The 15,881-nt window shown below is 35.3% G+C and overlaps 1 protein-coding gene and 1 long non-coding RNA gene across 4 annotated transcripts in view; one reads left to right on the top strand and one right to left on the bottom strand.

The window, feature by feature from the left end:
* Nucleotides 1–949, bottom strand: part of LOC137490647 (uncharacterized) — a 3,735-nt gene extending 2,786 nt beyond the window's left edge. The window contains exon 1 of the long non-coding RNA XR_011010502.2: nt 895–949. This is a non-coding gene — a long non-coding RNA (uncharacterized lncRNA). The remainder of the gene's footprint in view (nt 1–894) is intronic.
* si:dkey-106n21.1 overlaps nt 1–15,881 on the top strand; it is a 177,293-nt gene that overhangs the window by 32,725 nt on the left and 128,687 nt on the right. For 2 of the 3 annotated variants that reach the window (XR_002457770.3, XM_068219120.2), the window contains exons 1-3: nt 6,632–6,704; nt 13,274–13,387; nt 13,540–13,626. Coding sequence is in view for 2 of the 3 variants with exons in the window: in XM_068219120.2 (XP_068075221.2) it covers nt 13,574–13,626 (53 nt within the window). In the remaining variant the exon portion in view is untranslated. Of the gene's footprint in view, nt 1–6,631; nt 6,705–13,273; nt 13,388–13,539; nt 13,627–15,881 lie in introns of those variants that run through there. The other variant, XM_073943010.1, reaches the window with a different exon arrangement.

Genomic DNA, 15,881 nt, shown 5'->3' with positions numbered 1-15,881 from the left:
GTTTACAGCTTATAATGGACTTTTAGCACACAACTATAGCATGCCTATTCACGTTCAAAAGAGTGTGCCATTGACTTCTTTGGTCGTGATGTACTGCAAAATGATCTCACTAACCTTTGTTAAACAAGAACAATAAGACTTAACCAACAACTATTGTTACCCATTCATTTAAATCAGAATTTATCACCGTCAATAACATAAAAAACAAACAAAAAAACACCAAAATCTGCTTCAAGACGTTCAGTTTTACATTAACTGACCATTACAGCTTGAACAAAAGATATAATTGATTCGAATAGGCTAACACATATGAATTAAAGTGCATAGTAATATATTTCTCTTGGATAATTTAAACAGAATAGTAAACAGTCGAGTTTCGATCACTTTTCGTGACTAACTGCATAAATAAGATAAACAATAATATTTTATTAATCCAAAACGATTAGTTTTTATTTACACAATCACAGAATTAATACTGTTGGATAAGTTGTACGCCTGTACAATGATTTTTTCAACATCCACGGTACTTTATAATGTTAAATCAGGAAAAAAACACGTTGCCATGTTAGTTAATGGATTCGTCTACAGAAACTTTCTTTAACGCAAAGTTAGCATACACACAAATTCGTTTCATGTTTCTTTAAAATAATTAAAATAGTTTTCAGTTACTACACACGTTACAATCTAACATTGTGTTAAAGGAAAATGAACTTTCAGGCGTGTTTGTAACTGTTAGCGTTAGCATACATTAGCTCCAGTCGTGTTTCTTAAAGCAAGTTACATTTCGTATCAAACTGTTTTAAATTACTAAACGCTGTTACAACCAAACACCGTGGAAATGTTTTAAGCTCTAAATTCGCTAATTATACAGTACACAAGCAGTAAAAAGCTTACCTTTCTGACCGGAATTCACGTGAAGTCTTTAAAAAAAAAAACTTTTTCTTCTTGTGATCTTCGTGCCATGGTGGTTGACAACCAGCTTTTTGGAGCATTACCGCCACCGTCTGGATGGAGTTTGGATCAGGAGTTTAGAAACGCATGTGTTTATTATGAAACCAACTTCTGCTTTAAAACAAAAACTGTCAGCACAGGAGCGTGCTATCTCAAAAATAAGCGAATTTTACATAGTTTTTCTCTAGATGACATCTATAATCTATTTATAAATAATATTGTTTTGTTTGCGTCTAAACATTGCGAACATCCACACTAAATATTCTTTTTTTTTTTTTTTGCTTTCGTACCATGAATATTTTCTCAAATTATCATTAAACGTGGAGCTAACAGATTACTAGATAAATAAAGGACTTAATCGGTTGCCATCAGCCTTAATCGGTTGCCATATGGTTGACCGGAATCGGGCCAGTGCTTTACAGCCGCATCACAACCGCATGTGCGCGAGCGAGCTGCGGGCCGCACTCGGCCCGGATAACACTCGCCGATGCCGAGTCGGAGCCGGAGGCGCCGGAGGGCAGCCGAGCTCGGGCCGATTACTGCCTGCTATCTGGGAATATTACCCTTCATGACAACTGTGAGGGGGTGAATAGTTCTTTAAACTTTTAACTCTGTGGTCAGCTGTTCTGGAAAATATAAATACCGGTTGATGTTTCAATATAATGTTGACATACTTTGTTTGTGATTTTGTATTTTGAATTTTTACTGCAAATGTCACATCCATAACGCTGGAATCACTCATAAAGGCTATTTCTGAGCTTCTGTTAGGGTGTCCTGAGTGGTTGATGGGGTGCTGCTGCAGTCATCAGGGTGTTTTGTTGTGTTTACTAGGCTGTGAATACATGCTTACGGGCTGGTGTTCAGAAAGTTTGTTGTGTGTTTTAGTAGTTCTTGTGATGTTCTGGGTGATTTATTACTCCATAAGGAAAGTCTCAATTAAATTATTTGTTCTCTCTTTCAGTAATCCTTCAGCATTAGCCACACACACACACACACACACACACACACACACACACACACACACACACAAAACAAACTTGGGTGAAAGTTTTGTCTTACTGTGTGTTTTTGACACTTTCAGATGACACACATTCCCACATTGTGAAACATGTGAGATTTGGAAGAGTGTGTGAAGTTTTATTCTTAGTCTGCGCTCCGTGTTCCTGTCACTGGCTGGCCTGGAGAATTTTCAGGCCTCATCCACCTCATGCCCGCCTACAACTTCACTTTCATGTGTGACTTCTGCTAGAGAAACAAAAACCATGCCAACCATCACAATCACAAAAACAAGAGCAGTCCTGAACTCAACCTGACCAGATGAACCTCTTCTTATTCCTGGAAATGAGGGATGGAGTCAAAGTAAAGTCCTCCTTGTTTTGGATGTTTGAGGGAAATATTATACCTCTCCTGTGAAACATGCATCAAACAGATTCTTTTAATCTGTTATACGTACACCTAGGTATTCCATCAAGTCCAACTGTTCATCTCTCCTGTATTTAGTGCACTTGACCACTTGCAGAGATAAATACACAAAAAAAATGCAAAAATACACACATCCTTTACTTAACTAGAAGTACAGATACTCATGTTTAAAACAACTTTGATAAAAGTTCAAGTACTGACTACACTTTTGTACTTAAGTAAAAGTAAAGAAGTACGGCCTCAAAAATTTACAAAAGTAAAAAAAGTAAAAAGTACTGGTTTTAACCACAGTCCATAGACATGCGGTATAGGTGAAAAATAGTTCAACCAAACTGGCATAGTATAAGTGTGTGTTTGTGAATGTGTATGGGTGTTTTCTAGTACTGGGTTGCAGATGGAAGCGTATTCGCTGTGTAAAACATATGCTGGAATAATTATATATTTATTCATAAGTTGGCCAGTATACTTTAAATTTGTTGTTGAAAAATATTTGTTAAAAATATTAATTGAGGACAACAAGATAGCCCTATATAAATTCAATAGGCAAATTAAAAAATCAATAAAAACTGAAAAACAGCATAAATTCTGTTTTAGGAAAATTAACTTATCAGAAAAAAAAGGAATTAAACCGCAATGCATATATTTTTTACTACTAAATGTACAAATGTTTACAAAAAAAGCACTATTTTTTGCGGTATTAAATTGAAAGACCAGAGAACCCTTGCAGTTAGAAGTAAACAAAAGGCTTAAGCAAAAACGACATGCTTTTAAACTGGAGTGTGTATCTCTAGTCTACCTGTGATCTGAACGAGCAAAATATGTCTTATTCCTGTGTAAACAGGGCAGCATCAGCCATGTTAGATCGCCGTCTCCCTCTGTCATATCTGCATATAATCATCCTAGCCTTTCTCATAGTAATCTTCATAAACTAGCCCATGTGTGGTGCGTGATAGCCTTGAAAAGGCTGTGCAGTGCAGCACGCAGGCACATAATGAGGAGAAATAGACTGACTGCATCAATACTGTGTTTATATTGCGCAATGACAACAAATAATATAGATCACGCCACCAAACACATGAAAAAGAAAGTAACAACCGCGGTTTAAGACATGTAAGGAGTAGAAAATAAGTAGTGGAGTAAAGTACTGATACTAGAAAAATCTACTTAAGTACAGTAACAAAGTATTTGTAGTTTGTTACTTCCCATTTCTGACCACTTGAGTGCTGAAAACATTTTAAAGAATGAAAGAATTTATCTTAATTTAGAGGTTAAAAAACAAACAAACGTTAAATTTAGTTTCTGTGGTGCAATGCTATATTTCTTTGTCTAGGAAAACTATTACAATTTATTTAGTGATTTAAAAATCAATATAAATGTATAATTGGTTTGCTTTTATCTTAGGTTATTGTTTAGCCTAATAGCTTTACATAGTGGTAACTGGTTACAGGTCCATAAATTGGTTTGAAACGTGCACTTTTATTTAATGTTTGATGTCATTTCAACTGTATCCCAATCAGTTACTCCTCCCCTTTTTCAAAAAACAGCCAATAGCATTTTGTTTATATCACAGCTCTGCCAGTTAGAGTGGTTGAGATCAAGCACATCAAATGAAAAGCAAAAGAGAAGCATCTTGAAAAGGGCGGGACATGACAGACACTAGAGAGCATTTGATTGGCTCAGGAGTGTTCACATACTGGCTTTAATGCATTTAATATGGCGGACAGCTCATGTGTACTGTCTTATAGAAACAGCTGATAATGAGATATTTGTGTGTATGTATATATCTTTGCCTATAGAGATTAACCTTTTAGCATTTTTTGGATGTTCAATGGGGAAGGAATACACTTTGATTAGCAAGTTCATACTTACTCTAGCCTTGTTAACATATTGCTAACTATTCTACAATGGAATTCAAGTTTGCTTTAGTCTAGTTTTTGTTTTATCTAAATACATTCTGTGTACATTTTTGCTGTTGTTTGAGTTTTTATTCTTAAAAATCACTGTTAGGATTCCAGATGATTCAACACTTCGGCTGTCAACACATCATCCTCAAACTCCCGCTAACTTTGCTAACACCACAACTCATGACTCAAAATTAGGCGTGACAACCGGAAAGCAGCAGGATGCTAAAAAGAGCAAACAGAGTGGGTGCTGCAAGGAGAAATGCCCCAGTTGGAAAAAAAAGAAGAAAGGAGAAGAGATAGGAAAGACGCATCAAGACTCCCTTCAAATACGTAATACTGAGCGAAATAAAGGATGGAATGGGAATAGGGAGGAGGGAAGAGGGGGTTGACTGATTCATCCGGTTTCATAGGCAATTTATTTTGGTTCAGTGGAATAACAAACTCTCGAGGGGGAATCTAAGGAGAGAGAGTGAACATAATACAAGCCAGATATGGCTGATGACGTCAAAGTCGGAGGAAGCTGGATTCTCCATTTCGAATTAAGTAGGACAAAATAAAGACAAACATGTGTCAGACGTGACATCCTTGAGGAATCCCAACCAAGTCAGGCCGTGTCATTTCTATTTCTGTGCAAACAGAGACTTTCTTAATATCGTAATTAATAGTATTTGCACGGACGGACTTCTACGAGAGGTCAACTGAGAATATTGATAAGAAATCCAAGATTTAATACTCTTTGATTATTCTATAAATAGATGCAATATTATTAACCTGGGTTTACCATTGTCTAATTATAATCTGCTCGCTTTTTTGAAATGGTGCAATGCAGGTTACCTGTAGCAGCTTGTGATGATTGACGGCTGCAAATATTCACAAGTTTTGATCTTTTTGAAGGGAATGTGGGAGGGTTATGAAATCCAGCCAGCCCACCGCCCATTGATAAACACTAGGAGGGATTCTCAGGCAGTTATGCAAGACATTAGTCATCCTGGCATGAATCATTTTGTCTCTCCCTCTTTCTCTCTCTTTCTGTCTTTTCACACTCCCCAATTCAAAACCTTCTTCCGTTATTGTGTGTGTGTGTGTGTGTGTGTGTGTGTGTGTGCGTGTGCGTGTATATATATATATATATATATATATATATATATATATATATATATATATATATATATATATATATATATATATACATGAGATGGGGGTTGCTGACCTCTTTTTCAAAGGGATGCTATTCTGGGTCAGTGGAGGATAGACCAGTCAAATGTCCTTGCAGCAAGAGCAGGAAAAGGTTTATCTGTCCTCATGCATCATTACCAAAAACAGATTCTGATCATAATGAAGAATTAAAGAATTAATAGGTGATGGGAATTGTAAAGCATCTCATTAGGACGCCATACTTCTCTCCAGTATGTAGAAATACCTTTACAGTCATATTCCAATAATGCATTATTATCATATGTTATATAAGTTTATTAATATTATTATATTTCTATTTTTAATGCCTTTGCATTAAAAAAATTAACCCCCTGAACCCTCTGCCTTTTGAGATGTTTATTATACAAGCAGTTATATATTTTACTTACTATGGTGGAGTTGCAGAAATGGGGTCAAACCTTCAGTAGCAGTCATCTTAACTGATCCTTCCTCATGGCTTCATCTACAGCTCATCTGTGGATTAATTCATTAGAGTCTTTTCAGATTTTCCTCAAAGTCACAACCTATATATGTCTGTTTTTCATGCAATCCTACATTTGTATATGCGAACATTGTTTCTTGGATCATGCACACTTGTGCCTGAATTTTCTGTTAGCATTGTCTGTCCTGACAACTACAGCAGTTAAAAAGAAAAAAAAAAATCAGACTGCACCTTGTTCTCAGTGCCCCTGAATCAATGACATCATCATGCTTACGTCAAGCCCAAGCCACTGCACTGGCATGCGCTCTTGCCACCCATTTCCGAAACCACCAGTGCTAATAAAAAAATGATCAAACACACACCAAAAGCAATACCGTAACAATTTAAAATGATTTCATTCAAGACTTTAAATCCATTTTTTGCACAGTTTTGTGGGAACTTTTGCAGAAGAGAGCGCAAGACTGTATTAGATTGCAGAACTTTGCCTTTGTACTGCGGTGTCTTTGCAATGATGTCATTTTCTCCCTCCTCTTCCTCTGCCATGATGAAGAGTGGGGTGTGGATGGATGAAGCTGTGCTCGTCCTCACTCACCCTCGTAATGCTCAGCTTTACTGCCCCCAGTGCAGGCAGGAATGTGAATAGAGAGGAAATTATGAATGAATCAGCAGCCATTCTTAATCTCATCTGTATCCCCCTCCCCTCCTCTCTTCCCACATTTCAGTCAGAGAGAGAGAGAGAGAGCGAGCGGTGCTGTTGCCGTGCAGATTATGGGCTGTAATCCTCAGGCAGGGTGAGTGTGAATGACAGCTACGCTACACACTTCCCCCCTTTTTTCCCTCTACATCGAATGGGAGGCTGAATGTTTCAAGCTTGCACATGTAATGGCGACAGAAGCCACTAATACCTCCAGCATCCCTCCCTCCTCGAGCAACAGCCGCAGATTCAGCATCCATTCAGGAAAAAAGGCAGCCAGAGGGGGATGGGAAGGGAGGGCTAGTGGTGGTTCATGCTGCAGCATGTGTGTGAGAGAGTCGCATTGTGAATGGGAAGAGGTGCGCCATTCACAATCTTTACAATGCACTTTTTTTAAGCACTTATATGTACGCTTGTGTACTAATACCTTTAAGGCAGTGGTTTGTTAATAGTTAATAATTGTAATCCTATTTTTGTTTTAATAATTTTTTTAGACATTTTATTTAATGCTTTCCTAGTGCACCTAGTTTCCTAGTGTCCCCATTTGAAAAACCCTGCTTTAAGGTATACAGTAAGGACCCTTTAGGCACAAAAGTGTGTCTTTTGAAAGGATGCAGCCACCAAAAATGCTGCATTTTATCTTTGACCCATATAGGTACTATTTTCAAAGCTTTTTCTTGAGTTCTGTGTTTTATTCAACCTTATTGAAAGATCGAGCCAACGGAAAATAGAGAGTCTGGCTAAAGAGAATGCTTCTAGATTTAGACCACATTTTCCTCTTCTTAGGCAGAGCTAAAAATAAAACCTAATGGATTCAACAGATATTAGCATTGAGTGAGGCAGACGAATCAAAGGAACAATGGATGAATGAAAGCATAATGAATAATGAGACTAGGCGGACAAACAAAAGGAAATTGATAGATGAAATGCACAGTGACAGCGGATATATTTTCAGCTTCAATGCTGACTGAATCAGCCATCCTGCAGTTTGTGAAAAGCAGGAATGACCATTTCATGTAATCTTTCCATTATATGTAATAACAATTTATACATTTTAATGGTCATAATGCCAGCAAAGGATGACAAGGGACTTTTCCTTTTTATAGTGTGAGTCATTCTGTCAATTGATTTTATTTGATTCATTCTAGCAATAAACTAGCTAACTGTGTTTAGTTGTCCACTAAGCTGTTGTGATTCATTTTAAATTAAACACATGGATTACCATTATGAGCAGGTCACTGAGTCATTCACTCATTGATTAATTCAAAAATGACTTAGAAAGTGAAAAAGGATAGAAAGTGTGAACTTTCCAAGTGAGTCAATAGCCCCTTTCACACATACAGGCCTTTCCGGAAAATTACCGGCAATTTTCCAGAAAGTTTGTATGTGTGAACAGGTCCTTTTTGAAAATGCCGGTAAATTCGTTCTGGCTATTTTCCGGAAAGAGAAATTGTAACATTACCAAACATTAATTTGCCGGAATGCTGCGCTGTGTGAATGCAGAAGGAAGATTGCCAGAAAGAGCGCGTGCACGTCTAGAATGTGCTGACGTGAGATATCTGCTTTAGCCAATCAGAACAGTCAGACGCGTTTACGTCCGCGCGGTTTATGAGAATAAAAGCCTTTGAATATTTCCCAGACACGTCTAGCTGCTAGAAGTTAGTCAGATCACGTTTACATGTTCATTTAATGCCAACTGTGTAAATAATCATCGATAAGATGCTTATGATAAGCCGCTGTTTGTTTACCTTTAAGCTTTGCGTGTGCCTGTGCGTGTGCCAGCTCACGCACATATTATGAACATCTCGACATGCGAAAGTGATCCTCCATATGTTTTCATCGAAGTTGTTCACAATACTGATCATCCACAGAGGTTGTAATGTAATGTTTACAAATACAAGCGCAGCCGTTTAAAGCTCATTTGTGGTGAATGATGTCAGAATTTACCGGTATTTTGGAAAGGATGTGTGAATGCTCTTTTCCGTAAAAATTCCGTAACTTCCTCGCCTGTGTGAACAGCGCTTTTTTGAATATACAGGTAAAGTCGTTCCGTAAATTTTCCAGATATTTACCGGTATCACTGTGTGAAAGGGGCTATTGAATCGTTGGCAGTTTCCATCCAGTGTTAAAGACATAGTTCACCCAAAAGTGTAAATTATGTGTGACTGAAGTATACGACATAAAACATATAATGTAAGAAGTAGTGAGAGTATGTGGAAAATTCTTCTGAAAGTAATTCCTTTATGTTATAATCATATATTTTTATTTTATTTTATGATATTTACTTATAAGTATCATCTTTGTTTTAAATGGGTGTTTAACATTTATATCATTGATCAGCTGAAAATATGAAGATACTTAAAGTGATTCCTATGACATAAATTGTTTTGAATTTAAAATGTTTTTTAAAAACACTTTAATTATATTTATCCCTATTTTGAACACGCCTGAACTTAATGCATCTCTAAAACTCTTGATTCTGATTAGTCATTCATGCCATTTTGTGGTTTCTTATTCACACATAACACTCGACAAAAGCTTGTAACTGGTAGAAATAAGTTGCATGCAAAATGGCACACTGTACACTATGCACTGTGTACTTATGCACTTACACACTCAACAGCATAGTGTATGTATGTATTGTCGTCCCAAATGGAACACTTTAATCAAATCCAGATGACGTTTGACGGTTGCCAAATTAGCAAAATAAATGACCAAACTACCAAATAATACCTGTCATGAGTATAACAGCATTCACCATTGGGAGGTGATATAATCACTCTTGTAGTAGAATTTTGCTTTTCACAATCTATAATAAATAATCCAACATCAGAGCTCGATAGCTACCCCCCCCCCCACCCCCCTTCTGCTATGTAAGCAAAGCTGCGACTGTTGAGTGCATGAAATGTCCAACATTTCACACTTCATTTTAATGATTGAATAAGTGCATCATCTGGATATTTAAAATGCACTTATTATTTCCAGTGTGAATGCACTATTTACACTACAAAATGGTAGTATAGTGCATAAGTACACAATTTTGGACACACCTTGTATCTTTTAAATGCTCGCATATGCGTCGGCATATTGACCTAATTTTTTATGTATGAGCAGGCACAGCTATCAGAACTTATTGGCTTTAAATTTCCAGTTACATTTACTTCCATTGATTTCTAGCTGTAAAAACATATTTATTATTGTTTATTTTTTGTATAGTCATAAACACACTTGTTTGTGGCCTGTTAACTGCCGTTTATTATTTCTAATAATTTCACCATAGGCTAATGACTCATAAGTCTTAAAACAATTGCAAAAAAGGGCACACTTCCACATTGCCAAATAAGGTCAATAATGCCATTTCACAAGACCTTTTCTAATTTCATCCCCCCTCTTTTTGTCTACAACTTTGCTTCATTTCTACATACTGTTTACAATAAAGGCAAATAACTGCTAAAAGGTTTATCCAGTTTGAATGTTCTTCATGAAAGCTTTGCGTAAATTAAAAACATTGAACTTTAACGAAAATTAATGTAAAAACAACAAACACAAGCATTTCAACAAACTCTCTTTCATGCTTGAATGAAAAAGTATTTTGTAAACAAGGCAACGTCATAAATATAGAATCCCAAAACACTAGACTTTCATAAAAAGAGTCATAAAGTGATCTAATGTAACACAGATGCATTGGAATCTTTTGTGTCTCCAAAAAGTCATACTGAGACTTGAACTAATTGTGCATTCTTGCTGCATGAAACAATATAAATTTAGCCTTCCACTGTATGAATCATAAGCAGATAAATCCCAGCCAAGGATATTAGCGCAGTGCATCCAGTTGTTGTTGTTTTTCCCTCCCTTTTTCCTTTTTTCCCCCGTTTATTTGTAAGCCAGCAAAAGAGTAATAGAAATATCATTCAGGGCACAGTTGCTGGTGGCAGGGATGACATCATCCCTCACTAATCCTACTTCCTCTCAGCATGTCATTAAGCGCCAGTAGCCAGTGACCCTTTCGTGCCTCTATTGACTGTCTGCTTGATGTTCACAGGAAACGAATAGACCGATACAGTTGAACAGGCATGTTATCAGTCGCTTCCTGCTGGACATGTAACTGTACTCTAGATTAAGACTCTTTCGGATGGTGACCTAGAGAAACACTGAAGGGTGTAATGTCAGAACATACCAGCAGAGGCGAATTGGACCACAAACCAGCCAAATCTTGACACTCTAATGGTGTTAAAGGAATATTTCTTTCGAAAAAAATCTTTAAACAATGAAAATGTGTCATTGTTTACTCACCCTGTACTCTAATATGTAGAGTTGTTTTGTTTTTTTTTTGGTTGTTGAAAACAGAAGAAGATTTTTATTTTATTTTTTATTTTTTTGAAGAATGTTGACTATTTCTTTCATTGTAGGAAAAATACAAGTCAATGGCTACTGGATTTCAATTTTTTTCAGTATATATTCTTGTTTGCTCTACAGAACAAAAAGTTTGGAACAAGTGGAGTGTGAGTAAATAATGACTGTTTTGGAGTGAACAATCCTTTAAATATTTGGGTCATTAAAAAAATTAATAAGTAGAAAAATAACAACTTAATTTTGTTTAAAATTTTAAATAACTAAAGGTGTTTTTTTTTTTTTTTTTTTGGTGATAATATAAAAGTTCTGGCCTGTACTCATTATGATTAATGTGGAAATCCAAGGCAAAACTATACAAAATTGTTCTGCTCACATCTCATTTTCTGAGTTGTTACAAACCAGGCTTGCACATTGCAAAGTGTGTTGTTAAATAAATGTATATGTTTATAAAAGTGTACAGCAAGTAGTGATGTTGGTTCCACAATTATTATTCTCTAGTGTTCATGAGATGGATTGCCTGAGGGAAGAAACTGTTTCTGTGTCAGGCTGTTCTGGTGCGCAGTGCTCTGTAGTGTCGACCAGAAGGTAAAAGATTCTGGCAGCCCTTCTGCTCGCTCTGGATAAGTACAGTTCTTGAGAAGTAGGGAGGGTTGTACCAGTGAAAAATATCATTTTTACATCAATATTGCAATGTGATAATCCACAATAGACACATTGCAAAATACAGTGCTCAACATATTTGAGTACACCCCGTCCAAGTCTATGTTCTAAATTCATACTTTTAATAGGAAGCTATACAATATTATATCTGTGCATATACGTTAGATTAGTCAGTACAGAAGCCAACTCTGGAGCTTATCTAACAAAATAACTTATGATAATGATCCAAAAAATAATACACCCAAATTTGCATGTTCTAGAAAATATTAAATACAGGAGGAAAAATCAAGAGAAGGAAAAAAGAAAAAAAAAATGTTAAAATTTTGTAAGTTGTAATAATTATTGTTTTTTTGCAATATTTTGCTTGAATTTAATTGTATTATCTTTCAATGCCTAAAAGTGTTTGGTGACTAATTATTATTTTAATAAATATATCTGTTTATTAAGTCTGTTTTATTAAAATGCGCCAAAATACATTGCCTATATTCACTGAGAAATGGATAAAAATATTCATTTTCAGAATGGGGTGTACGCAATCATGCTGAGCACTGTATATACAATGTTAAGTTTGTATCATAATTTATCATTTGCATGTGTTTTTAATGCCTGGAATTGTATAATGATTTTAAAAGCGTTTAGGCACAAAATATTTCACCACTTGTGACTTTAAGGAGGATTCATTTTATTTAATTATTTAATTTCTGTACTTGAATACTGTTAGACTCTGGAAATGATAAACTGTGTTTATCTATCTTTTTCTTAATTGTCTTTATAAATTGTTATTTATGAAAATGCTCACAACGTACACTGAAGAGTAATACAGAAATACACTGCAAATAGCACAGACCACAAGAAAATGTGTCTGGGGACCCCCGAAAGTTTATAGATTGTTTATTAGATTTTATGAGGATGCTAAAGTAGTATATCAATTCATCAATCATTGACTAAAAACATGCATGAAAATACTCACAACACATGCAAATAGAGAAATGCACTGCAAGTAGCACAGACCACATGAAAATGTGTGGGAAATGTATAGATTGCTATTTGATGTTATGGAGATGCACCCCATTTCAGAATAATCCCAATTGATCTTACAAATATAGATATTAAGTCAACTGGTGACATTGTATTCATATCCCAATATATATCACAAATAAAAATCATAAGATTTTTTAAAATCATGCAGCCCTATTCAAAACCCTTTTCCATATATTCATGGAGTCTATTTCCTCACACAATTAAGCAGGGAAATTAGCTGTTGTATCATGGCTACAGCAGGCACACCATATTACACATTCTAATTGGTGGTGCACATGTTCTTTTTTCTGGAGACTATTTTCAGGTGTAATGTCGATGCTCCTGCTGCAGCCATAACACAGCAGCAATGATTATTACACCAGAATGACAGTATAGTTAATAGACATGTCAGCCTAGAAAATAGTAACTTTTAATTTTCTGCCAGTCTTTGTAGAAAATGTAACTACGAAAGAGTCGAACTGCAAATAGAAAATGATCAAAACTATTTATCCTGATGCTAATCCTCATGCTTCAATGATCTATGCTAAGCAATATTATTATATAACAATATTAATATATAACAATTGTAAATCGAGCTTATTTTCTTTAAGATCATATGTTGTGTTCTTTCAGATGGTGTCCTGGAGAAAGACTGAATGGTGCAGGAACAAAATTTACCAGCAGAGGCGAACTGGACCATGAACCAGCCAAATACTGACCCTCTAAAAGATGTTGAATGTTTCCCAGGTGAGATCAAGTGCAAATCTATATTATTTGAACACTCATTTGATTTTGTTTTTTAAAAGGATCAGGCGTTTCTTTGTTTAACTTGACTAAATTATTACTCTCAGATGTGTGAAGTCCTTCATTGGCTATCATGCGTTTATTTCTGACTGTAGGTTGATGATGTCAGTGGTTTCCGTGAGGAATTAGATGAGAAATGCTGCCATCTGCTGGACAAACAGCAAAATGTGGTTTTTGAAAAGGTCAGTGCGATGCTGAAGGAAAATGGAATCAATGTTGCAAGCGAAAGAGAGGATGCTTTAAAAGAATTACTTGCAATTATAAATTATGCTTTTATTTATTTATTTGTTTGTTTCTTTATTTGTTTATTTACTTATTTATCTATTAACTTATTTAAAGCATAGATGAAATGAGCAAGTTACACTGAATTGAGCATGACATTTTTAAAACATAAATAAAATGAAATTGGTTAAAAAAATAAGAATGCAAGTAACACTGAAATTAGCATAAAATTTTAACTATAGAAAACTGAAATAAAATAAAGTGTGTGTGCGTGCGTGCGTGCGTGCGTGCGTGCGTGCGTGCGTGCGTGCGTGCGTGCGTGCGTGTGTGTGTGTGTGTGTGTGTGTGTGTGTGTGTATCGTCACCTTAGAATTATAAGGTTCTATCTGACATTTTTGTCAAAATTGAGTTATTGACATGTTCTTATTGAATGACAACTTATTTACATTATGGGATGTTTTTTATAAGTTGTTTACATTTTAAGACTTTATTAAAAAAAACAAATGTTACACACATACTGTTTGCTGTGGAATGCGAAAACTTTAAAGCTCATTATCTCAAAATCATTCTGAACGCATATAGAACCTTATAATTCCAAGATGACGATATATATATATATATATATTAGATTCTGTGTGGAGTTTGCATGTTCTCCCCGTGTTCAAGTGGGTTTTTTCTGGGTGCTCTGGTTTCCCCAACAAGTCCAAGAACATGTGGTATAGGTTATGTGGGTAGGCTAAATCGTCCCTAGTGTATGTGTGTGAATGGGTGTGTATGGATGTTTCCCAGTGCGGGGTTGCAGCTGGAAGGGTATCTGCGGCGTAAAACATATGCTAGATAAGTTGGTGGTTCATTCCGCTGTGGTGACCCCAGATTAATAAAGGGACTGAGCCAAAAAGAAAATGAATGAATGAAGTCCACATAAAACCTTTTGTAATTTTGCATTTTGTACTGTTTTTTGACAATAAGGAACATACATTTTCTGAAGTTTTTTTATAGGAATGAAACCAGAATGCATTCATTGATTGTGGAAATATTTGAGATATGACTACTTTAACAATCAAAAAGCATTTTGGTCCATTCAACTCCATAGTTGAATGGGTAATAGGATAAAACGCATTAAATTCAATTCGCCCTTCAAATATTTTTTTTCTTTCATATATTTACAAATATTTCTTCATATTTTAACCACTTTAACCATCGTAATGCATTTGGGCCTCGAATATATACACAATATTCTAAAAACATTTTTAAAATAATTTTACAAGTCCTTAACCTTTACATGCCAAGAACATTTTTCAAATTCATTCCCTCTGTAATAACATATTTTTTAATTATTACAATTATCATTTTAGAGATTAAACCTTATTAAGCATTGCATTTGGGAGTTTTATTGTAAAAGATATATAAACATTTCTTAAAACTGTATAGTTCTTATTTTAGCAACAAACCTGTATTGCAAATTCAATAATATCCTCAAAATACAAATATTGTCATAAAAAAATAAAGAGAGAACTGATTTAAGCATCATAACACTTTTAAGCCTGTTTTATACTGGAATCTGCATTCACAAAGCCAATTCTGCTATTCAAGAGAGATGAACATGATTACATTCTGTGATCATGATTACAATATAAGGATAATGGTAAGTTTTCAGGAACACTGCACCTCCTTTAATGGTCTTTGGTGTTCTACAGTGGATCTTGTCAGAAGTCCTCAATCTTGAAACCATAAAGAGTGTTACAGATAAAGTGTGATTTAAAAGAATGGCAAAGTAAGTGCTAAAACATTTAAAGCTTTTTGGAAAAATAGGAATTTTTAAAACAACATTTATATCTAGATAAAAGACAAGATAAAATTGGGAAGATATTATATTTTCTTGTCCTGGTCAGAATTCCAACATCTGCATTCTGGACTAAAATAACATTACAATAGTCAAGTCTCAAGGTAATGAACACATTCCCTAGCTTGTTACCATCAGAAATGGACATCAGAATCTGCAGCTTGGCAACGTTTCTGCGATGGAAGAAAGCTGTGTTTTTGTAACTTATATACTCAATATGATTTTTAAAGTCAAATTGCTGTGTAATAAAACACCCAGGTCTTTGACTGTAAGAGGATGAAGCACAGTATATCCACCTCGATCCAAAATAATTTCCAGAAACTTATGTGTTCAGGATTTTGTTCCAAAGAGTAATATATCTGTCGTGTCTGA

This window comes from Danio rerio, chromosome 25 (genome assembly GCF_049306965.1).
Source record: "Danio rerio strain Tuebingen ecotype United States chromosome 25, GRCz12tu, whole genome shotgun sequence".
Taxonomy (NCBI): domain Eukaryota; kingdom Metazoa; phylum Chordata; class Actinopteri; order Cypriniformes; family Danionidae; genus Danio; species Danio rerio.
This window is presented reverse-complemented; position numbering and strand designations above follow the sequence as displayed.